This window comes from Pogona vitticeps, chromosome 2, assembly GCF_051106095.1.
Source record: "Pogona vitticeps strain Pit_001003342236 chromosome 2, PviZW2.1, whole genome shotgun sequence".
In the NCBI taxonomy this organism is placed as follows: Eukaryota; Metazoa; Chordata; class Lepidosauria; order Squamata; family Agamidae; genus Pogona; species Pogona vitticeps.
In genome coordinates this window covers 199110926-199134908 of record NC_135784.1, presented here as the reverse complement: position 1 = coordinate 199134908, position 23983 = coordinate 199110926, and the positions used below count along the sequence as shown (strand labels likewise).

Here is a 23983-nt window from a genome sequence, read left to right as displayed (position 1 = left end):
ACATATACAGTTGTGCCCTGCTTAACAATTACCCCTCTTCACAACGATGTTAGCGATTGCAAAACAATGTTTAAATAGGAAAAAACCGCTTGACGATGATGGGTTCCCTGCTTTTTCGCTTTACGACGAATCGCTTTTCGATTTTTCGCTTTACGACGACCTAAAAACAGCTGATCGTCGAGTTTCAAAATGGCTCCCCGCTGTGCAAAATTGCTCCCCACTGTTTTCAGGGCTGATTTTTTGCTTTACAGGCACCAGAAAATGGCCGCCCTATGGAGGATCTTTGCTGGACGATGAAGTATTTCGCCCATTGGAACACATTAACCAGTTTTAATACGTTTCAATTGGGTTTTTTCCCCACTTGACAACAATTTCGTTCTACTACAATTTTGCTGGAACGGATTATCATCGTCAAGCAGGGCACCACTGTACTGGGAACTGGAAAGGGGAAGTGTGTCCTTTTTGGTTCTGCTCACCTCTCAGTGACTTTCGATACTATCTACCATGGTATCCTTCTGGCATGTTTCTCTGGGATGGGACTTGGAGGGAGAACCCAGTGTGTGGTGCTGTGGGACTCCTGTTTGACACCCTGGCTGCTGGCCTGCAGGGTCCCTCAGGGTTCTGTTTGTCTCCTATGTTATTTAACAGCTACATGGAACCACTGGAAGTGGTTGTCTGGAGTTTTGGGGTTTCCTGTCACCAGTATGCAGATGACACTCAACTCTATATCTCCTTGCCATCTAAATCTAAGAAAGCTTTTTCATCTCTAGATCAGAGTCTGATGTCAGTAATGAGCTGGATGAGGGTGAATAACCTGAAACTAAATCCAGATAACACACGGGTGGTCCTGGTCAGTAAAAGGCGGATCAGGGACTAGGATGCAGCCTATGCTAGATGGGGTTGCACTCCCAGTAAAAATACAGGTTTGCAGCTTGGGGGTGTCTTGGATTCCTCTCTGAGCCTAAACGCCCAGGTTTCAGCAATGGCCAGGAGTGCCTTTGCACTATTAAAACTAGTGTTCTAGCTGCATCTGTTCCTTGAGAGGCTTGAGCTGGCCATGGTGGCACATACCTTAGTTATATCCCAGCTGGATTATTGTAACACATTCTATGTGTGGCTGCCTTTGGAAAGTGTCAAGAAACTTCAGGGGATCCAAAATGCTGCAGCCAGAATGATAGTAACTGGGGCTGGTTACAGGGATCTCTTAACCCCCCCCCCCCCGGTTACAGCAGCTCTACTGGCTGCTGGTCTGTTTCTGGGCACAATTCAAATTGTTGGTTCTAACCTATAAAACCCTAAATGGCTTGGGTCCAAGCTATCTCAGGGACCATGTCTGCCTGTATAAGCCTGCACACGTGTTAAGATCATCGGGAAGGACCTTTGTCTTGATCCCACTACCTTCACAGGTACATTTAGTGAGGACATGGGATAAGGTCTTTCTGTTTCTGCTCCCAGAATTTGGAACTCCCACAGAAGGCCAGGTAGGCCCCTTCTTTACTGACCTTCCTCAAAAAGGCGAAGACCTTTCTCTTCTGGCAATCTTTCCCTTAATGACTAGCTGCTTGAGTGGTATTCTAAATGGATGGCTTGTACTTTACTTCTTTGAAAGTGTGTTTTTGTATTGCTTTTGCTTACCATCTTTTAGTGTGGTATTTAAGTCTTTTTAGCATTAGTAACTTGCTGTTTTTAGCTTTAAATATTGTCTTTAAATTATATAAGCTGCCTTGCTTTGGGTCCTTTTAAAGGAGAAAGGCAGAGTAAAAATTTAATTTTAAATTAAATTAAATTGAATTCTTACTGACATGGACAGTTTCTCATCAAGTCCTGCAAAACACAGATGAATCCTGTGCACATGTACTCAAATGTACACACAGTACAATTACTTATGGCATTTGGATCATGGCCCATCTGACCATAACAGATTTCCAGATTATAAAATAGAGTTCAGCTCCATACAGTGGCTTCCTGGGCCTTAGGCACCTTTTTGTATGGCTTTCCAATCCCTGAAGAGGAATAACAGAATAGATGTAGCTTTATATATCTGATAAAGTGAGCATTTGTCCATAAAAGCTCATCCTGTAATATATTTATTAGCACTATAAAACTCCTTGTTTTTCTGTTTCCATGTATTAGTCTTTATTTGTAGATGCATTTTCATGTGATTACCAAAAGCTAGAGGCTTTGGTAAATAAAAGGAATACATTGCCTGCCTGTCCCTTCATGGTCTCTGATAATTGTCAGGTTGGGTTTCCAATGTGTGGAGTTTTTCTTTTAGAACAGTGATTCTCAGTTGTTGATCTTCCAGATGTTTTAGATTCCCAGAAGACTTGATCAGTATGGTCACTAGTCAGGGATGATTGGGGCAGAAGCTGCAGACATCCGGAAAGTCAAAGATATGAGTACCAGTGCCTAGAGAAAGTGCACTGGAAATCAGGATGGCCCAACAATCAAAACACTTGTAGATTTATATACACTAATGATATGTTTTTATTTTGAAACTATCAAAATTAAGGCAGTGGGCAATATTCAGTGACAGACCTGCTGGAGGACCAGAGAAATCCTATGGAATGATCTCTCTTCCCACTCCATGCATCCATGGTCCCTTCAACTCGTACTCCTTGCTCTTACTCACCCACCTTTTGAACCTCTGGGTACTGCTCATCTCAAGTTTCTCTTGAGACTTTATTTTTAGTTGCCATTACGTCAACTGTTTCCAGCAAGTTGGTGGCTCTCAGAGCTGACCCCCCCCTTATTTGAAATTTCACCCTGCTAAAGTCACTCTTCATTTGGACATCTCCTTTCTCACTAAAGTTGTCTCAGACTTCCATCTCAGTCAGCCTATTATCCTTCCCACTCTCTTCCAGTCTCCTCCATTGGATCTCGAGCACATGCTGCACACTCTGGATGTCAGGCGTTCCTTGGCTCTTTATGTTTCATGGACAAAAGACTTTTGGAAATCTCGTCTTTTCCTCTGTCATCAAGGACCATGCAAGGGCTCTGAAGCTTCTTCACAAACCATTTCTAGATGGATCGTCCAAATGTTAAAGCTGGTAAAGCCCCAGCAGACATTCTCAAGGCTCACTCCACCAGAGCTGTGGCGAGCTTTACCGCTCTACTTCGTGGCATTGACATTTCCAACATCTGTCGAGCTGCCACTTGGTCAGGACTCTTGACCTTTGTCATTCACTACAGACTGGATGTTAGAGCTAAAAAGGAAGCAAGTTTTGGCAGAGCTATTCTCACATCGTTGAAATAACGTCCCACCTGCCGGTAGGTTAGCTTGCTAGTCACCCATTCATGTGCATTCACAGAGGCCACAAAGAAGAAAGGGAGGTTACCTATAACCATGGTTCTTCGAGTGGTCCTCTGTGAATCCACACATCCCGCCTGTCCTCCCTTCTGTCTGTCATGTTATTGTCTTCATTTTTATTTGACATCAACAGACTTCTTTGGAAACTGAGGGATTCTTTGACGGGCGGAGCATGCGCTCCACGGGGGATGTCCTACTAATCATATGTCTTAAAGCTCTAGAAAGTTCCAAGGAGTCCTGCGCAAGCGCGGATTAACCCATTCGTGTGGATTTACATAGGACCATTTGAAGAACCATGGTTACTGGTAACCTCTCTTTTTGAAGGCCGAGAAATCCTCTGGAACCAGTATTTGAGTGGCACAAAGGGCTGTAGACAGAAAGGAATAAAACTCAGAAAACTCTACCAGGAAAACACTGGATGTAGCCCCAAAACCTTTTAAATAACTTTTTAGCATCTCACTGTTAACTACTTCTAAACATATTCAGGAAAATGTATAGAGCTTAGCTATGTATTTACTGTAAGTTTCTTCATTTGAACTTTTTTTTGCTAGCTTTGATTCTTGTGATTAAGAAAGTTGATGCTGTCTTTTAAGAAGCCTTCAGTATATTTCAATGTGCCCTTAGTAAAAAGTATTTCTTTTGTGGTGGCAGCTTCTGGGATTTACAGTATGCTAACACTTCAGTTCATGGAAGTAAACTAACCTGAAAATAGTCAGCTACTGTGATGTAACAAAAAAAGTATTTGAAACTTAAAATAATAAATCCAGAAGAATCTGTCTTCAGATTACGGCCATATCAACAATCTGTCTTTCGTTTAAAATAAAAAAGATAGGTAAATTAAAAGAAAGTCTCCAGTTTCCATTCTGAACAAGCCTTTGATTTTTTGTTGTTGTTTTTAATTCATGAAGTTAAGGTTGACACTACAACCTCTCATTTCATCAGTAATAATCTTTTTTTGTTGTTGCTTTTGAACAGTCTTTCATTTTTACTAGCAGTATCTCCTAAAACAGTCCCATTTCCTATTTGTAAATCTGTTTTTCTTCAGATAATATAAAACTATTGAATACTGTTTTCATTTACAACTTTAAACATGTAAAAAGAAGAAAGAACGTGTCAAAAGTAAAAACTGGTTGCTTCCTTAAAATGTCAAGTGTCAATAGAAAATACATAAAATAACTGCCAGTTGATATTAATAAAACTGTCAATGAAATCCCCAAAATGCAATCTGTATTTAGTGACTACAGGCAATATATTCACTGCCATTGATTATTTTTCATTTTTATGCTTTATAAATAAGCACAAATGCTCTCAATCTACTCAAGCTGCAGAGCTGGAAAAGGGAAAAGAAAGTTTGCAAGCTGAAATATAATTTGCATATTGCTTAGTGAGGTCCATATCTATGATAAATCTGTGGTAGGATTATGCCCTTCAGAAATTATGTCTTGAGTTCGGCTTCCTATGATGTAGGTAATAAATAAACTTTATTTTATTTCACAATGTATCCCTTAAAATTATTTGTGACAATACAATTAAAGCTATTTGTTGGCCATATTGTATTTGCGAAGGCTTTCATGGCCGGGATCTAATGTTTGTTGTGGGTTTTTCGGGCTCTTTGGCCGTGTTCTGAAGGTTGTTCTTCCTGACGTTTCGCCAGTCTCTGTGGCCGGCATCTTGGCCATATTGTTGTTTATTTTGGTATGCCTGAAATATTTCATTCTGATTATATCACAGAATTCCAAAGGTGGTTAGTAAAGAGTGGCAGGGCATACTTCTTATGGTCCTCTTCTCAATGCAGCAGGTGTTTCTATAGTGGAGTGGGCAACATGCAACCCTTTTGGACTATAACTTGGAATATTCCTTACCACTGGCTCTAATGGTCGTGACCTACCAGATTTGCAACCCAACATTTGGAAGGCTGCACTTTGCTCATGTCTACTCTAGAGGCTTAGATTCTAACTAGGTTTCTGATCCTTTATGGTCGTGTTTGCTCTATTGTGTTACATCTTTTCCAAGTGATATTTATTTCAGTGAATGTCTGTGGTAGCATTTGTACTTGACCTTAATAAACATACTATTTAAAACAATCTGGATAATGCTTTAAGCAAGCAACCATGTAATCTTCTAACTCCCATCAATGCAGAATGCTTGTGCAAACACCAGTCCCGCTGCTGCTAAGAGTTATGGAAATTCATTTGTCATAATATGTTCATCTCTGCCAGCTGATTAGGTTTTTTAGTTGATTGATCATCTGTTTTTAATAGATTAATTGATTATATTTGCATATATTTTCATATTGGCAAAGTCTTCTTTAGGATATTTAACAAAAGGAGAGAATTTGCAATTAAATACATCTACAGACTGAATATATTCACCAGAAGTTAGTACTATGGTAAATCCTGTTTAGTACAGATTTTTACTGAGAACTATCTTCTTCCATTATCTTGTGGCTCTTATTGTTAGGAAAAAAATTGTAAAGGTTGTTTTGACAGTAAAATTTATATAGCCCTGTGTATAAGGAACTGTTTCTCTTTACCATCTTCATTAGCTTTTCTAATAGTATTATGTTCTGCCTTGCATTGTGATCTTTGAATATTCATGACAGTCTCTACATACAGAAAATAGAAGAAAAGGAACTGATACTTTATTGACAGTTAAGGTGAGGGAGAAGTGGGGAATTTATGAAATACTTGTGTCCACTATTCAGTAATGCTTCCAGGGCAGCCCCCCAGAATGGTAAGATATACTACATTGTATTAGAATAATAGTGCAGAAAAAATTGTAAAAGTCTGCCTGGTGTCCATGCATTCAGTGAATGTATGTGTTGTTTATACTATATATGCATAGGAACAGCACCATGCTGGTAGGTTGAGCCCTGACCTGCAAATGTTCGTTAGAGCCTCTGTTGAGCGTCTGTGCCTACCTATAAATGTAGGGAGCTTTCCCCCCACAACTGGGAATATTTGCATTTCAGGCTTTCTTGATCACACAGAGAGCTGTATCTACTGGAATGCTCTTCTAAATCACGTATATAGGTCAAGGAGCCTGCTGCTGTGATGGCATATGTTCCTTGTGCACATTCATTGAGTGCACATAGAAGCTGTGCAAGGGGTTCTGAGTAGCTATGTTTTCATGCTAAGCAAAGACTACAGAAGGAAGGAAATGGAAAGTGTTGTTATCTTTTAAAAATGATGCTTCAGACCTAAGCTTGAATTTCTTGCCAGGCTTGTAGAGATGGAACTTTAACATCTGAATATCTTTAAAAAGAAAACAGAGAATAATTTATCTTATATTTTTGTAAAATCTCTACCTGATATTTCTAAGAGACAAGCAAAAGAACTTTAACTCTTACTGTGTACTCTTATACTAGTTCAGTTCTTTTGTTAATTTATGTAGCTGAAATGGTAGCAGCCATGCACAAGGAGAGGAGAAGGTATCGGGAAGTTTGGAATAACTTGCAGGGGACAGTCCTTTATGCTAAAAGCCATTAAGAATGGGGCAATCCCAGGGAGAGAGCCAAGTGAAGATTGAACTCAGTGCCGATGGAACACTGGTTAGAGATTTTTACAAAATGAAGTTTTTTGAGGACAGAAATGAAATAGAGTTGCTTGAAAAGAAGGACCGATGAAGAGGTTTTTGGGGCACATTCACACATCATAACAAGCCAGGAATCTTCCTGATACATATTGCCCAACCTCTACCACTTGCAGCAGGAGCAGCCCAGTGGCTAAACAGTGTCTTTGGTCAATTGTTTGTTAGTTCTTACTTCCACTGTGATTTATTTTTCTTCTAACAAACCAGAGATTAAATCCACGGTTTGTTTATACATTAGTTTGTGCTCTGGTTTACTGGGAGAGAAAAACAAAAACCAGAAGAGCAGCTGAATGCAGCTATGACTAAGGGAGGACAACTTTTAGAGGCTTCCCCAAGACAAATATCACCTGAAATGTTTTGTAACAGTCTCCCACTTTTACTTTCTTTTCTATGGTGGCCAGAATCCTACTGGTGATTTACACTTGTGTGAGGGAAATCCTACTGGTGATTTTTGTGTAAGGTATAACAGCAAATTCCCACTCGTTAGTGAGGTACTGATGATGTTCCTGACTGTGTGCCTGATTGCAAAGTTTGGCATTTGCCCAGCAACACAACAACCACCTGCTTGATGACTTACAATACATCAGTGGTTCCCAAACTTGGGTTCCCAGATGTTCTTGGACTACAACCCGGAAATCCTAGCCAGCACAGCTAGTGATGAAGACTTCTGGCTGTTTTAGGCCAAGAACATCTGGGGACATCAAGATGGGAACCACTGATGTACATGATTCCTCCTACCACAAGATAAATGGCCAGTAGGATTCTGAGAAATGTATGTTGATGGTTGGACATGCATTACAAAGAGATACAATCTTGTGTGTAAGTGCTGTGGTGGGGTGAACAACTTTCCTTTGTCTAGTAGCCATTTTGTCTACTTCTAGACCTTGGTATGATACCCCACCCCTTCCTCATACCCCATATTCTCCTAACCTGCTGACACAGTTCACTTTTCAGACTGTTGTGTTTCCTGAAATTTGACAAGAAAGAGGCAGAAATAATGTGAGGGTAAATTCTTTACTTTTAAAATTACACTTATTCTGTACACTGAGTCTTCTTAATGGGATATGAGGAAAATGAAAGTTCTTCTGTGAGGGGCAAATTTTGAATGTACAGAAGGAAGAAGGGAAAAGTAGCATCCCCGTCCCTCAATGCCTTAAGCGATTCTGCTCTTGAACTGAACAAGGTTTCCAAAGCAGTTGGTGAAAAAGCAGTGGGGCCAGCTGGTTGAAGACCAAAAAAGGCAAGAATTCCATTGGGCTGGTCAGAGACTCTTCCCTAAGCTAAGTAGGAGTCTGGACTTTAACCAGTTTTACAGGATATTTTAAACAGTACTTATTTACAGTAAGTACTGTTAATTTCAGAGAAAGTTCTCTCCATTTAAGAAGCTTAGGACTGGCATGGCTGAGTTTCCACTTTGTTTCCTTTAATCATATTTATCATTCTAAGAAATGGTTTCTTATGTTTTAAAAAAAGCACTTTTTGGCAAGATGCTCAATATAGTGTTCTTACCCATTTAAAATTGTTGATTTAAGGTATCACACCTATTCATTCTTATGCTGCAATCATGTCCCTTCCTCCCACTCCCAAAGCACACCTCTTGTATAGCTGTTTGTTGAATTGTGTGTGTACTGAATTAGGCAAAGATGTGACTGAAACCATTTTTTCCTTTCCTCCCTCCTCCCCCAAACTGGCCTTTGTTATGTATTGGCTTGCTAATCCTTGTGTTGAGCAGTATCAGACATCACCTTTCTTGGGGGCAGTTAGTCCACTCTTCCGCTTTCTTTGTCAAAGGGCTCCCTTAATAGGAGAAGTCAACAGTGAGGACAAAAAGGATTGAAAGTTGTATTTAATCAGGGTCAGAGAGGTGGTGTTCAGAGTGACGGGCCCACAGGCAGGCTGGCCTTTTATGCTTACCGACGCAGATGGTCCCAAAGCATTCAGCTAAGTGAAGAGAAAGCTGCCCAGTGAGCTATTGTAGGGGCAGAGCATCGTTACACTTGAGAAGGGTTGCCAAGGGTAACTAGAGAGTATCACCAGTATCGTGTGATCACTAGTCTGTGCCTTTGAAAACGCTAAACTGAGAATTGCTTTGGGTCTCTTGGCATCTGGATGTTCATGTGTAAGCTGTATTATCTTACATAAGCTTTTGATTTGTTTCACTTTGAGGAATTGGAGAAATGGAAAAAAAATTCTATACTTTAATGTGAGAGAGGTTACCATTCAAAAACTACTTTTTAGAAACAGCCTATCAAGTTTTATGGAAGTTGCAATAGTTTATCAGGAAAAAGCATTCATGAGGATTTAATTTTGATGCTTAATGCGAAGGCCAGTTTAGATTAAAAAATGAGATTCCAAAGCACATGTGCTTGTTTCTTAAAAACAAGTATCCTTCCTCAAGTATGTCTAAAAGGTAATGTTTCCTCTATCTAATGAAAACCACAAATCATTAAAATGTATTTGTGAAAGATTAAACACCTAGCTTGGTTCAGTAGGGTTCATCGTGCAACCAAATGATGTTGCCATTCTATTGTTTCACACTCTTAATATATATGGTAGGATCATTAATTAATGCTGCCAAGCAGTTCAACATACATATATATAATATGACAAGATAAAATGCACTCTAGAATAGCAGGTTCCGTTCTCAGATGTAACCAAGTTGTTCTTAGCAGCAGCCCAAGGAACTATGGGGGAGGAAGCAAAGGTGGCTCTTAGTCAAGCTTAGCAAGCTTCCAGTTCTTCATCTAGCCAAGGGCTGTTCCCATTCTTATTGCAAACTGAAACAAGTCACAGTGCTTGAAGAATTCATGAGGTCCCCATGCATTTCCTGTCCTGTATTGAAATCTCAGCTGGTTGGGTAAGCTTGTTGTACAGACCCCTTTTGCTGCTTCCAGCATGCATAGAAGATGGTTATGATTCACCCCCTACCCTTTCACATGGACACAGTGAAAGTTGCTGTTGTTCTGCTCTTTCTGTATGTAGGACATCAGCTGTTTACTTATTTTATAGCCTTACTTTGAGAAATGCACACAATTCTTCCTAATGTATAGTATCTGTACTTTGTGAGATACCACAAATTCAGTCAACTTTAAAATTTAAATTCACAAATTCACAAATGCACTTTTCACATGCATTTTATAGTGATCTATCAAATCTGCACATTATGGAAGACCTCTGGATAATAATATAGCTGGTAACATTGTTCTGAGTTAAATATAGTAACTTAATGTTGTCAGAATTTTCCTTCAGGCTGGGGTGAGATTTTGAAGAATGACATACACCATGGATTTTCATATTTTTAATGCAAAGTTCTGATAGCCTTAGTTCTGAAAAGCTGTGAACTGGTTATTTTGAAATGTGTCAGAAAATAACACAGGGGACTTAAATGCAGTTTCTAGACTTGCATCAAAATAGTGTCTGAAAGGATTTAAGAACCCTTGCTCAAGGAAGGTAATCCCTTATAACCTGTTCCTATGCACTCTCTTGCTTTTTCTATTCTCTAGTTACAATCTAGCCATGAGATGAAAAACATGCAGGTAGTCTCTCTGCAGGCAGCTTGGTGGTAGTCCATAGGAAGATAAAGTGATGGAGAAACACGTGATGCTATATTGAAGAAGTTCTCACTTTATGGATACTACATTTCAGAAGGAAGCCACAAAAGCCATTAAAAAAACTCTGATACATAAAAATTGCCCTTTTCTGAAGGTGAAATAGCCAACTAAATCAACCATGTATGTGGTATCATTTTCTTTGTTCCATTGATCATAAGGATCAGAGATTTTATTGTTTCAGTAGAGCTGTTACATTATTATAATTGAACAAGCCCAAGAAGCAAAACTTGCTCTGAAACCATTCATAAATTGTACTTAAAAACAAGGTGAGGCAGTGCTACAGTTAGATTCCATGTGTATTATCGCCCCAGCTCCACACAGGTTGAAGAGTGTTCGTTCAGACTGAGTAATGCAGAAATTCTAGGAGCATTTTAGTAGCCCACATGCTACTTCACACTACATGGTAAGAAAGGGCACCTAAAACTGTTGTCTCAAGAAACTAACCAGGCAGCAAGGCACCTCATTTTCAGATGATCTGTGTCACTGCCTGTGCAAAACAACAAATCCAGTTTATTACCTCCATTTTTTGTGGGTTGAATCGTTAATGCTCTAGTGTCTGCTGGTGGTTATCAGAGATGCCACAAAATCCTAAATTGCCTCAGACATATTGACCTAATTGAAATATCCCAACATTACGCTGGTAAGAGATGGGTCTTCAAGACCACATTCTCCATCAGCTCCTCCAGGGAATCTGTTGGACTGCAGGGTGTTCAACATACTGGTAGCATCCAGCTTCCCAGCACATTATCACCCTAGATTGCCTGAATAATATCCTTAGAGACTATTGTAACTCATGGTCCTTGTCTGCCTGTCAAAGTTCAGATATTACTCAGTGATTTGCATGACATGTTACCTGTCTTAGTGGTATTTATTTCTGATCACTAGCTAACCTCTGCAGTTAGATTTCATGGTATTGTCTGACAGTTCATAGTAAGAACATAGTGTGGTTTGGAGGATTCCTTGAAGGACAACCTTTGGGGTGAAGTTGGCAGTTGTGCAGCTATTACAGAGATATTTTTCTGCCCATTTACATGTTTGTAATCACTAATCCTGTCAGTACCACACCTAACGTTTCTCTGGCCCTGACTAATCTCTTGGAGACATATGCTGTTAAAATGGCTCCCAATCCTATGCTGTTGAGCTCAGGAAACCTTAGCTTCCCATGACTAGTTATGGGCCCCCTGCTCTCACTATGTGGTCTTTCTTTTAGAACAGTTAGTGGTTTATTTGTCTGAAAGAAAGAAAGAAAAAAAGAAAGAAAACTACCTCTCATCTCTTTCTTTCATGGTGACACAGAGAATAACCACAAGGTAAAGGTTCGAATTAAAAGAACTTGAGCTTGCACTCACAATAAAAGAATAGTTTTTTTTTTATTTTGGTTCAGCTTTACATTTTTATGTATTGAACACAAAAGTTAGCCAACAGAGATTCTAAGTTGCATATTATATCATTTATTCTCTAGTGCAACTAAAATACCCTTTTTTTCTGTTTGACTGCTGTGAACTAAAAATAATAGCGTGGAAGCTTGGTACTTGAAAAAAAAATCTATTCGTTTTATACTTCTCAGACAGATTTTTCCCTGGGGTGAAACAAAGGTTAACTGAAATTTCCTCTGTTGTGTACCTGAACGAATCAGCAGTTTGAGGAGGAAATCCCATTGATGGACAAGGAGAGTGACAGGCTCTATTTAAAGAATTCCCCCGACTGTGTGGTAGACCAACCATGCCATGAATTTAACTGTTCCTGTGGTCCCAGTACTTGTACCCACCGAGGGAGAGGAGAGAGAAACCTACTTTGTTCTCCAGATGTTCCACTAAGCTTTGAAAACCACAAACCCTTGACATTTGTGTATTAACATTGCTAACAGTGAACATGATTTAAATTATGTACAGATGAATATTTATATATGCATTTTTGTACATTGAACACACTTCAAGATATTTTGGGCAAACAGTTTTTTTCCTCACAAAACTTCCAGTTCTCACAGATAATTTCTTACTGCCTATAAGAGAATGGACATAATAAATGGAGCTGATACATTGGAATACTGTAAAATTCCCTAGTAGAGAAAGAGATTTTTCGTATTTGATGGTCCTTTTGTATTTGCAACAGCAGTTTGCATATTTTAGGGAAGAGAAAAACAGATTTTCATTTGACTTAAACAATCTTCATTTCTGCATAGTGAACGTTCTTAAATTCTAACCCGCATCTGCTATGCCCCACAGGGGTTATAATCTTCAAAAGATTATAAACAATATATCATAGCTTCCTGTTGTCAAACTATTCTTTTTATGACAGCTGAAGCTTATTCTAAGGTTTGCAGATTGCTTAAAATGATTTAGTTTTTAGCCCAGAAATGATATATTTTATTTTGCATGTGTTTCTAGTCTTGCAATTCTTTACAAAGGGGAATATTTGGTGGATTAAATTGACGCTAAAGATTTGGTACTTCTTTTCCTTTTTTGCTGTAAAATGCATAAAGTATTATGGTGCATCAGGATAATGTTGCTTAAAGGTGAATTCACCAAAGTTCTCTACATGGTGGTTATTAAAAGCCAAGAAGCACATATACTTTGTGTGGTTGCCATGGGAAGAAGGTCTGTTGCTTTATTAGAATGAATCTGTCAAAAACTGCTTCAGATAATTCCTTTGGGGGGAGTTTATGGTTCTCTTTAGATTTCTTCTACTGTTATGGGATACTGACAAGTAATCCATTCCATCAGCAGCTTTCATCTTTCATTATATATTATCTCACTCAGCAGGACAAAAGTAAGAACATAATAGAGGTTTTGAGTGCCTTTACGAGAAAACATTGATTGCAGTTTTTCCCCCAGAAGTTTTTGCATCATTTTAGGGTGTTTATCCTGAACATCATCACTTCTTTCCACAGTGTTCAGCTTTGATCTGCTGCTATTTGCTTATTCTCAATTTCCATAACAATGTTAGATTCATTAGGTTGGATCCAGAGTTGACCGGCTGCCAGTAGAAGGGTGTCTTTTGTTAGTAGCGGAAACAAGGATCCCATACAGCTTTGCCACTGAAGGAAGGGGATGGGATAGTGATCCTTGCCAATTCTTCCTTCTCCCTTCATGCTCCGTCTCACCTCTGGAGAGCCCGAAAATCAGCAAAGCAAGTGTACACACATAAATGTACACACACACGTGTATGTACACACACACACACACACACACACACACACACACACACACACACACACACACACACACACACACACACACACACCAGACTTGTGCCTGCAAAGTCATCTAGTGTGAAGAGTCCTGTTCTCCACAATTCCAGATCTAACTCACTAATTTTTGAATCACAGAATTGTAATTGCTTGAATGGTAGGCCAGTGAATATACAGAGAAAATAGACAAAAGTTATTATCAACCAAGTATTTGCCTTTATTAAGAAACACTGTAAAATAAGTCCCTAGAGATCAGATTCTTAATTAACTGCATGTTTGTCATGATTTCTATGTAATGTAGAGCACCCTTAGGTTTGCTAATTAATGTATTTTACAGTAGATCCATGCTTCATATTCTAGGATGTTACTCCACAATAATTATCATTCTCTGGATCATTCCAGTAAACTGGCAGGTTATAGGATCCATTCTGTATACACTTATTAATGATATGCAGAACCTTTATAAATACAAGGATGATTTTTTAGTGTGTAATTCAATGATGTAACTTTAATGGATACCTAAGTGTAATGTCAAACATCAATAATAAAATATGCAAAAAGAGCTCATAATTTGGATTTGGAATTCAACAAACAGCCATCTTTGATCAAACTGCATAGACTCCATGTTGTAATTCAAAGTTTTCATATACATTACATGTGGGAATAATTGAAGAAGCCACTTCAAATCACAGTGACCCTATGATTTATGTCAATTTGCCTTGGATTATTTTAGAGATTGCATCTGTCTGACAATGAACATATTAGAAAATTGATTAAGATTAAGTTCTATATTAGCAAATAAGGTTTTCAAGAGAATGCAAATCCTGCATTGATTTCAACAAATTTGTATACATTAATTATTAACATATACGTACTATACTTTTGGTGGATTGGGGCAGTAACAGAAAATAGCAGTAAAAATATTTTTGTTTGAGCCAATGCATTTTCTAGCTTGCTCAAATCCTTTGATACAACATAGTTTGTACTCTGGAATATGTGTCTGGAGGAAAATTCAGAGGTGACTGACATAGTGTGAATTTAAGAAATATACTGTATGCCAGTTCAGACTAATCTCCGACTTTTATAAGGTAAGTGGTTTAGTGGATAAAGGGAATGCAGTAGATATAATCTTCAGCATAATCAAATTTAGCGCTGCTTTTGACACAGTTCCACATGACATTCTCATAAGTAAACTAGTAAAATTTGATTGTAAATGCTTTGGAGGATAGGGTTTGGGATTGGAATGAACTTGATAGTTTAGAGAGCTGGCCTGTAAGCCACAAAATTAATTCCAACCAAGATCAAATAGAGTTACTAAATAAAATGCAGATCATGAAATATGGAATAACAGACTAGCTGTGCTGGAAAGGCCGTTGTTGATGATAAATTGAGCATCTTTTCAGCAGTGTACAGCTGCTGCTAAAATAAAGATGGCACATGTTGTATGGAAAGTTGATTAGATGATGTTCCTGGAAATGTTTTCCTACAAATGTTTAGAGAAGTATAGCAAGAAATAGCAATTTTTTGTTGCTTTTCTTACATCCCAGGTTTAAACTGATTTTTTTTTTTAAGGAAGGTGCAATAGATAACATTAAAATATTTTGTACATAGCAGATTGTGGAATTTACTTCCTCAAGAAGTGATGGCTAACAGTTCAGATGGCTTTAAAATAGGATTATACAAATTAGTGGAGAGATTATGCTGTTTGTGTATATGATTGTGGCTATATGCAGTTTTGATAGTCAGAGGCATTATACTTTTGAATATCATTTGCTAGGAAATAACAGCTAGCTAGCCCTGTCTTCCTGGTGTTCTGGCATCTGGTTAGCGGCTATGGAAAACATAATAGTGGGCCAGTGAGGCATTTTTTTTCTTATCTATATGCTAGTTAACTAGTTCACAGGCTTGTTGTGATTAATAAAATACCCTTTAAATGAGACTGCCTGGTGTAGAAACTTCAAGATGGTCTAGAAACTTCAATTAGATCATTTTCAAAAGGACCATCTATGTGTGATCGTTCCTGCTTATTAAAATCCTCTGTAGAAGTCCTCTTGCACAAGTAAAGCCAATCTAATAACCACAGTGAATTGGGAGTCCTCAGTGGTGTCCTCATGGTTGTAATTCTGACAGCATTAAAAAAAATACAGTGCTTCAAAAAAGTCGCATTTCTTCCATTTGCTATCCTGACCTAGATAGATGCGCATAAAGGTATCTCAATTGGATTTTTCTGCATTGTATGCTTCCTAGTGATGGCAATGTCCTATACAGAATAATATAAATATTCTAACTAAATAAGTAAGCCATCAGGAGGCCTGTTGTGCTCTCTTTTGACTGATGAAAAAACACTGGAAACTTGAAAGCATGCATCTTATTTCATCATCAGCAACACAGAGTTAATCATTAGCATGTACTTAGTTGCTTCAGTGGGGAAAATGCAGATAACTTGCAAAGTGTTGTGTCGACTGCTCCAAAAGGTGAAGGATTTCTTTTTTGTACAGATTAGTACAACATGGAGTATTGCATATACATTGACGTAATTGCTGTTACTGTTAGAGTTGACAAATTGAACCATACTAAAACCATCTAACTATACCTTACTTGCACAGATATGTGGTATGTGATGTTGAGTTATCCCTTGATATACTTCATTTTGAATGTGTTTCAGGAAAATAGTAGAGTAGCTTTAAAAGACATTGAAAAAGTGCCAAAAGAGAAAATAGTTAAGTTGGATACTGCCTGAAATATAAGTGCTGTAGAGAGAATCCATGGAATTAATTCATTACCAGGAGTCAGGAAACAGGAACTGTGCTGTCAAGAAACCCATAGGTGGAGATGAACTACCTTCAAAAGATTATGCAGATTGATACAAAGTGAGAAGATAGTGGCTTCTTTGTTTCCTTGGCCACCAGAAGTGTACAGTGGTGCCTCGCTTGACGAGGATAATCCATTCCAGCAAAATCCTCGTCAAGTGAAATAAAAAAGCCCATTGAAATGCATTGAAAACCAGTTCAATGTAGTCCAATGGGTGAAATACCTTAGCGTCCAGCGAAGATCCTCCATAGGGCGGCCATTTTCTGATGCCTGTACAGCAAAAAATCCGTCCTGAACACAGCAGGGAGCCATTTTGAACAGCTGGTGGCCATTTTGAAAACCCAACGATCAGCTGTTTTGATTGTTGTAATGTGAAGAATCAGTTCCCGAAGCAGGGAACTGATCACCATAAAGCAGATTTTGCCCATTAAAACATCGTTTTGCGATCGCAATAGCAATCACAAAAACATTGTCATGAAGTGGATTCATCATCAAGCGGGGTAATTGTTAAGTGGGACACCACTGTAGTTTAATGATCCAGTCAGATGCAGGCTGTTACTGAGGAATAGGCCTTTGGAGGTGTATCTGTCAGTTCAGGGTTTGCCTATAAACTTGTCAGATTTGTCTGTCCAGGGTACAGTAAATCAGATTTTCACGTTGGTATGATGATATGTATCACAGATTTTTTTATATACAGTACAGTGTATGCAATATCCTGTGCTTGTGTTATAGGCAAGAATATTTCGAACAATTCTTTAAGCTTCGCGAAGGCTTTCACAGCCGGGATCTAATGGTTGTTGTGGGTTTTTTGGGCTCTTTGGCCGTGTTCTGAACACGGCCAAAGAGCCCAAAAAACCCACAACAACCAATTCTTTAAGCACATTGAAAATGCAATGGCTTTCTCGTAGCTTTTTTGGCATTGTGGTGCAAAGAAATTGCTGGTGCACAATTTAAAAATAGAATTTGGTTCTCTACTGTCAGTTAATTTATTAGTGCAGATTTACAAACAGTGCACATGCAGATAACATGAAAGTTGATACCTACTTCACTTCCTTGTGGATAATATGACCAGTTCTCGCACAGTGCTAATTATAGTTACAGGAACCCAGTGGAGTTTATGTAAGGTTTGTGTAACTTGTCATGGCTAAATGGCAAGGTGCCAGAGTGCATATCAGTTGCCGAGTCAGACATGTGACCAGACATTGTGATTGAAAAACACCCCAGCACCCCATCAATTGCCTGCAGTTAGCTGTGGCAGGTTACCCAGAAGTTATACAAACATAAGTTGGATTCTTGCCAGTGGTTTACATATGTTCTTTATCAGAATAAAGAATTAAATCAAGTATTGTGTTTTGTTTTTGTTTTTTCAAAAAAGAGAGAGAACAATTTAGTAATTTTTTTTCCACTGCGAGCCATTCTGTAGATAAGTTTATGAGGAGTGTTGGCCAGGCCTACTTTGTACACATTATCATGTTGTTGATTCTGCATTACATCCCACCCTTTTATAATCAAAAGTTTATCCAAGCAGCTTAGGAGAATAGTTAAAAGTTGGCTATAATATATTGAGCACATAAATATAAATAATTCCAAAAATTAAACAAAGCAGAAAAATGAATCTCAAAAACGGTGGAGCCTTGCTCTTTTTCCACTTGAATCAGGGGAAGTTAGAACATTCCTTTCTAACAGTGCCTTGTAAAATAAGGTAAGTAGCAGTGAAGAGATTGTCTTTCAGGTGACTTCCTCCACACTGTTATCGATCCTCTCAGCGCAGAGTCCTGGATTGCTTCTGAGGAGTCTTAATGTTCCTTGAAACCTAGTTTGAAAATGTCTGTATCCTTAATAAAAACATTATCACAATTCATTTACAAATGACCTATAAACCTCTTGCATCAGTATGTTGCTGTAGATTATGTTTCAGGTCAGTACAAAGGCATGTATTAGTATAAAATGTTTGTGTACTTCCTTCATAGATTTTTTCCCTTTGGATTCAGCTTTTTCAAAATGCAGTTTTCATTTATTATGAAATGTTTATAGGTGAGTAAAACATCCCAATTGAATGAATTAATTGTTTTCAAAATATCTGTTTTGCAGGGGAAAGTGCTGCGGGTTGGACCATCAATGATAAAGACTTAGAGGTAAATTGATACTGTGTCTTTACAGTCTGTGTTTCCTCTGTTGCTTGTGAACAAACAGTAAAATTATCAGTGTGGGTCAATTTCCCTGTAGGAAGCTTGCTCCAATAGTCTGAATTATGCTTGTAGGTATATACATATCTAGAAATAGTTGTTGTGTGTCTTTGTTTAAAATACAAATGTACTTTTCCTAATGCATGATGAGATAGTAAATGCCATTTCCTGTGGTAATTTCTAATATAATAATTATAGAAGTAGAAAACTTAAATTATAGGTGAATTGAACAGTACAAGTTGGTATGCTTTCAAAAGCCAAGATCTAAAATACAGATTAAGTGTCTTTCATAGAGTAAAATATTGACTGAATTAGTTAGGAATGTTCAAGAAAACAAAGACTGTTTATGCTTAGAATATACTTCATCATAAGTTTATGTACTCCTCACAGTTACTAGAAATATCAAACAACTGCAGAAGTATAAAAAGAGAAAAATAACACATTCTTCCATTTAGACTAATCATATATTTCTGCAGTAGAATTATTTGGTATAAAGTCCCTTATAGAAATAGAGAAATATTTTTGTGAGAGGACAAAAAAGTGTTACAAATCTACATATATAGAAAATATGGTTTTCCTTCTTTGTTGGTAACTTGCCCTGATCCATTTATACTCTTCCCTTCTGTCTTTTATGGTATTTGTTGGACCTGAAAAAGAACTACTACTTGTAAAACTGGTCCAGTGATACATGATACAAATAAATCATATTCATATCTATAAAATAATAAATTCATAAGGAGTTGTTTAACACCTTCGTGAATGTCTGGGGCATCTGTGTGTTTCTGTCCCTATCCCTGATCATCTTGCATGAAACGGTGAGAAATACAGAGAGCAAGAAATCCAGGATTCACCATTCTCAATGTATCTGCAGTACAAATGTCTTAAGATTATGCAGGCAAGTGAGTCAAGGATTATGCAGGCAAGTGAGCGATTCAAGGTATGACAAAGACCACAGTGAAGTCTCTAAATATTCATTACAGTAAATCCCTATAAAAGATTGCTATGGAATCTGGAACTATAATGTGAAGAAACTTTTCATTACATACAGAAACCCCCAGGAAGCTTGCACATGGCTCCTTTTCACATCTTTGTTTGATAATAGTTGAATTTTCAAGTGTCAAGTGTTGGCGTCCAGTGACGGGTTTGGTTCAGAATTTGTTTCAGCTAGCAGAATTCATCTCACAAAGGACAATAGCATTTTTCCCTAAGCACAGTATCATTGAGAGCTCACCTGTCTGAGAAGCTTAAGGTAGGGATTTCCTGATTTAGCAGGGGGCTGGACTCAGTGACCACTGCAGTCCCTTCCAGCTCTATGATTCTATGAAAATGCCCTTGTATAATCGATTTACAAGTAAGAAGATAAAGCTGTTACAAATAGAATCATTTATTATTGTTTCTATTTGTAACAGCAAGATAACAGTTGACCTGAAAATGGAAAGATGGTGAAGAACTATCTTTAAATCGGTGGTAAAGCATATTTAGGTTGTAGTCCTTGCTGAAGGGCTGACAAAAGAAATTTGGTGAGCTAATACACAAAAAGTTGCTAATGAATTTGATATAATCTGGCTCCCATTTGTTACATTTATACAATAGAAAGAAGAAAATAGATAGCAACCTCTATGTTCATGTAGAACTTACAAAGAACCTATTGGGCTATAATAATTACTCATATTAAAAAGTGAAGACTCATTCTGGGAAAGTGATGGATTGTTCTGTCACCAGTATTTGCATTTGTTTGTGTGTCAATACAAGATATATATCTCTGTTGCATTTCTTCAGTACTTAATAAAATGTATTTTTAAAGAAGTAGTTGTGCTCTCCTCTGAGCCACACCCCTTCCCACTATCAGCAATGGTGGTACCCTTGGGAATGCCATTTTCCTGGATGTCTGATTGGTGCCAGGGAAAAAGCAGATGCAATAATATATTGAATAGCTGCATAGGTATTGTGGGGGAATTTACAGCTTGAACCAGCCCTTCAGGATAAACGCTATTGCTCCTAATTGATCACTCAGAATCTATAGTTCCAGGTAGCCTGGACTAATTTTCCTTTCTGCATATTCATCAGTCAGTTCAGAGAAACTGATTTTTAAAAAATCATCTGGATTTTTTTCAAAGACAAAAGATGACAAACATTAGCTGTTTCAAAAACAGAGTGGCAGAGTAATAGAAGTATTTCTATTGCTTATTTAAAAAATGATATTAAAATCAAACTTCAAAAAGGAGATCTGCAATTAAAACACAGCTTTGGTTCACATAACTTTTCAGATTTTGTTAGAACCCTATCAAAATACAGTGGTGCCTCACTTAGCGATGTTAATCCGTGCAGGAAAAAACATCGCTAAGTGATTTCATCGCTAAGCGATTTTTAAAAGCCCATAGGAACGTATTAAAACACATTTAATACGTTCCTATGGGCTAAAAACTTACCTTAAAGTGAAATTCCTCCATAGCGATGGCCATTTTGGGTGCCTCTACAGTGAGGCAAAACAGTGGTGGCCATTTTGTTTTTGCGGCGGCCATTTTGGAACGCCGATCAGCTGTTTAAAAAAGTTCGCTTTGCCATGATCGCTCCCCCACGATCATCACAAAGCGAATTTTAGCCATAGAGGACATCGCTAAGCGATCGCTCCAGCGATTGCCAAAAGTCCATCGCAAAGCGATTTCATCGCTCAATGGAGCAATCGCTAAGCGAGGCACCACTGTAAAATATCTAGGCTTATATGATTGCAGTTTTAACTTCATATATGAAGTTCTTTTAACAGTGTGCTGTATTTGATAAATGAAAGTGTTTTTTCCACAAAGTACATGAGGGACTTGAGGGTTGCATTTGCTTAGAAGAGAAGAGATTGGCTCTTCAGCCTTGTATTTTCTGAGAAAAGTAAAAGGCTCTGTGATCCTTGTGCAAAATAAAAACAAGAGTGAGCAGCACCTTTACTGAACCATAAAAATACTAAGAGCAGGTGAGCTGTCAGATCCTCCAAGGCTGTTCATCAGGCTAGGCATTGCAAAGCTTGAGGCAGATGAGGCAAAAGCAGGACAATTTTAAAATGTATACTGACAAGATGTTGCAGTCTCAGGATCTGATTTAAAGTGATGTCCCAAGATGGATGCTGCAAAATTGTTACATCACTTGAGGTATCGGGGGGGGGGAGTTTGTTTTTTGTTTTGTTTTGTTTTTGCTTTAAGCAAGGCAAGAGCATTGTCTTTGTCCATCTCTGTACGTGAAGAGCTCTTAAACACCTAGTGTGTTCACCACAACCTGTGCCAAAGTTTATGGCACTTGTTTGGCTTGGAGGAGAGATTAAAAAAAAGAGTAATGGCTATTCCCATGTTGAAGAACCTGCAGATTACATTTAATTGACCTACTGGACCAAATATATCAGTAGCAGCAAAATTAAAACTAATAAATAGCCATTGAGGTAAGTGAAGTTCTCAGTTGAAACAGTCTTTGAGTTATGGTAGATCTCCCCTGGTTGCAGATAGTGCCCTGCGTGGCTATTCCAGTTGTTTCCCATAATCAAGTGAAAAAGGGAAAAAAAGTTGGTGCACTTTAGAGATAATACCTTTATTAGCCTACATAATATCTTTTTAATGGGCTAGTAAAATATTAGAAGCAGGTAAGCTTTCAAGTCCAGGAGGACTCCATCAGGTTGGGCACTATAGCTTGATGGAGGCCACGTGATAATGCAGTACCTAGTCAGGACAGGTTTTTTTTGACCTATTTGTGTTCTCTCCCACCCTGCTCAAGTTGTGAAATGCCCAGTTCTGAAAAGGGTCCTGGTGGACTTGAATGTTCACCTGCTTCTAATATTATAAATAAGGGACATAGTGGCCCTGTGTGTTAAACCGCAGAAGCCTCTGTGCTGCAAGGTTGGAAGACCAGCAGTCGTAAGATCAAATCCACGCAACAGACTGAGCTCCCGTTGCTTGTCCCCACCTCCTGCCAACCTAGCAGTTCGAAAGCAAGCAAATGCGAGTAGATAAATAGATACCACCTCAGTGGGAAGGTAGTAATGTTCCTTGTCTAGTTGTGCTGGCCACGAGAGCACAGAAACTGTCTATGGACAAACGCTAGCTCTACGGCTTGGAGATGGGGATGAGCACCATGCCCTAGAGTCGGACACAACTGGACTAAATGTCATGGGGAACCTTTACCTTTCAAGACATTACTGATGCTTGTTTTATGATATTTTCTGGGGCTGCACCTATGTTGTAGAATGTTCTGCCCCTGGAATCTTACTAAGATTTGTTTTGTTCATACAGGCTAATTAGTTTTTAATTTAGGCAATATCTGCCACTCTGTGTCGAAGTACTGTTTTTTCCAATTGTGTTTGACACATATTCTTAGTTGACATTAGACATGAACACAAAATAAAAATTTGCTTATGTGGAATAAATTGTTAAATGCTGCACTAGAATTCCAGAAAATGGTTTAGATAATGAATCCTTATGGAAGCTGCCACCAGTTTTTGCTGTTTGTAATAGTTTAATTTGTGTTCTAGTTTTGGTTGTTACTACTCATGAAAAATTATTGCTAATCTAAGGAAGGTGTAGCTAAATGAGATTTTGTGGGGGGAAATGGTGAATATTGAATTAACAATGGCATCCTGCACCACTGCCTTTGAAGAGTTTGATTTCTGCTGTATTTCCTTATGTTTCTGATATTCCACAGTTTGAAGTCTGTAGTTTTTATGCTTGGACCTCTTATTACTCTTCAGCTCACACAACAGGTTTTTTTTTACTTCTATGCTCACATTTATTTGACCTTTTGCTCTAGCCACAAATAGCTGCCACAGTATGTGTTCTTCTAATTGAATAACATGGTCACTATCAACTGTAGTCTTCGGTATTAGAAAGACAGTAGGGGCCCATTACTGCCATTGACTACACTGCATCAACCAAATAAATGAGGAATCATTGTGCCTCCCTGCAAAATCGTGTTAAAGAAATAATCACTATCTCAAGAAAAATAACTTACATTTTAAATTCTTGATTTTAAGTTCTCTTTCTAATATTTTTAAGTATCTAAAGACATACTCATAACACCTGGAGCTTACTACAAGAATTTTGAGATCAGAGTTTTGATTTCTAGCAGTTTTCTTTTGTGTGTGTGTGTGTGTGTGGCTTCTTATCTATGCCCTCTTGTATAGGGTTTCAGTAGATTATATATCTCATGTATTTATTCAAAGTTGTCTTTGCAATTAATTATTTCTGTAGTTCTCAAAATACAATATGAAAGAATACTAAGACTGACAAAACTAAAGTTAAAAAATCAACTTCTA

General features: G+C 38.1%; 1 protein-coding gene across 4 annotated transcripts in view; it reads left to right on the top strand.

Moving 5' to 3' along the window:
- ZCCHC7 (zinc finger CCHC-type containing 7) overlaps window positions 1-23983 on the top strand; it is a 158534-nt gene that overhangs the window by 69614 nt on the left and 64937 nt on the right. For all 4 annotated transcript variants that reach the window (XM_072991916.2, XM_020791335.3, XM_078384812.1 and 1 more), the window contains exon 3: window positions 18605-18648. In XM_072991916.2, coding sequence (XP_072848017.2) covers window positions 18605-18648 — 44 coding nt within the window. The remainder of the gene's footprint in view (window positions 1-18604; window positions 18649-23983) is intronic.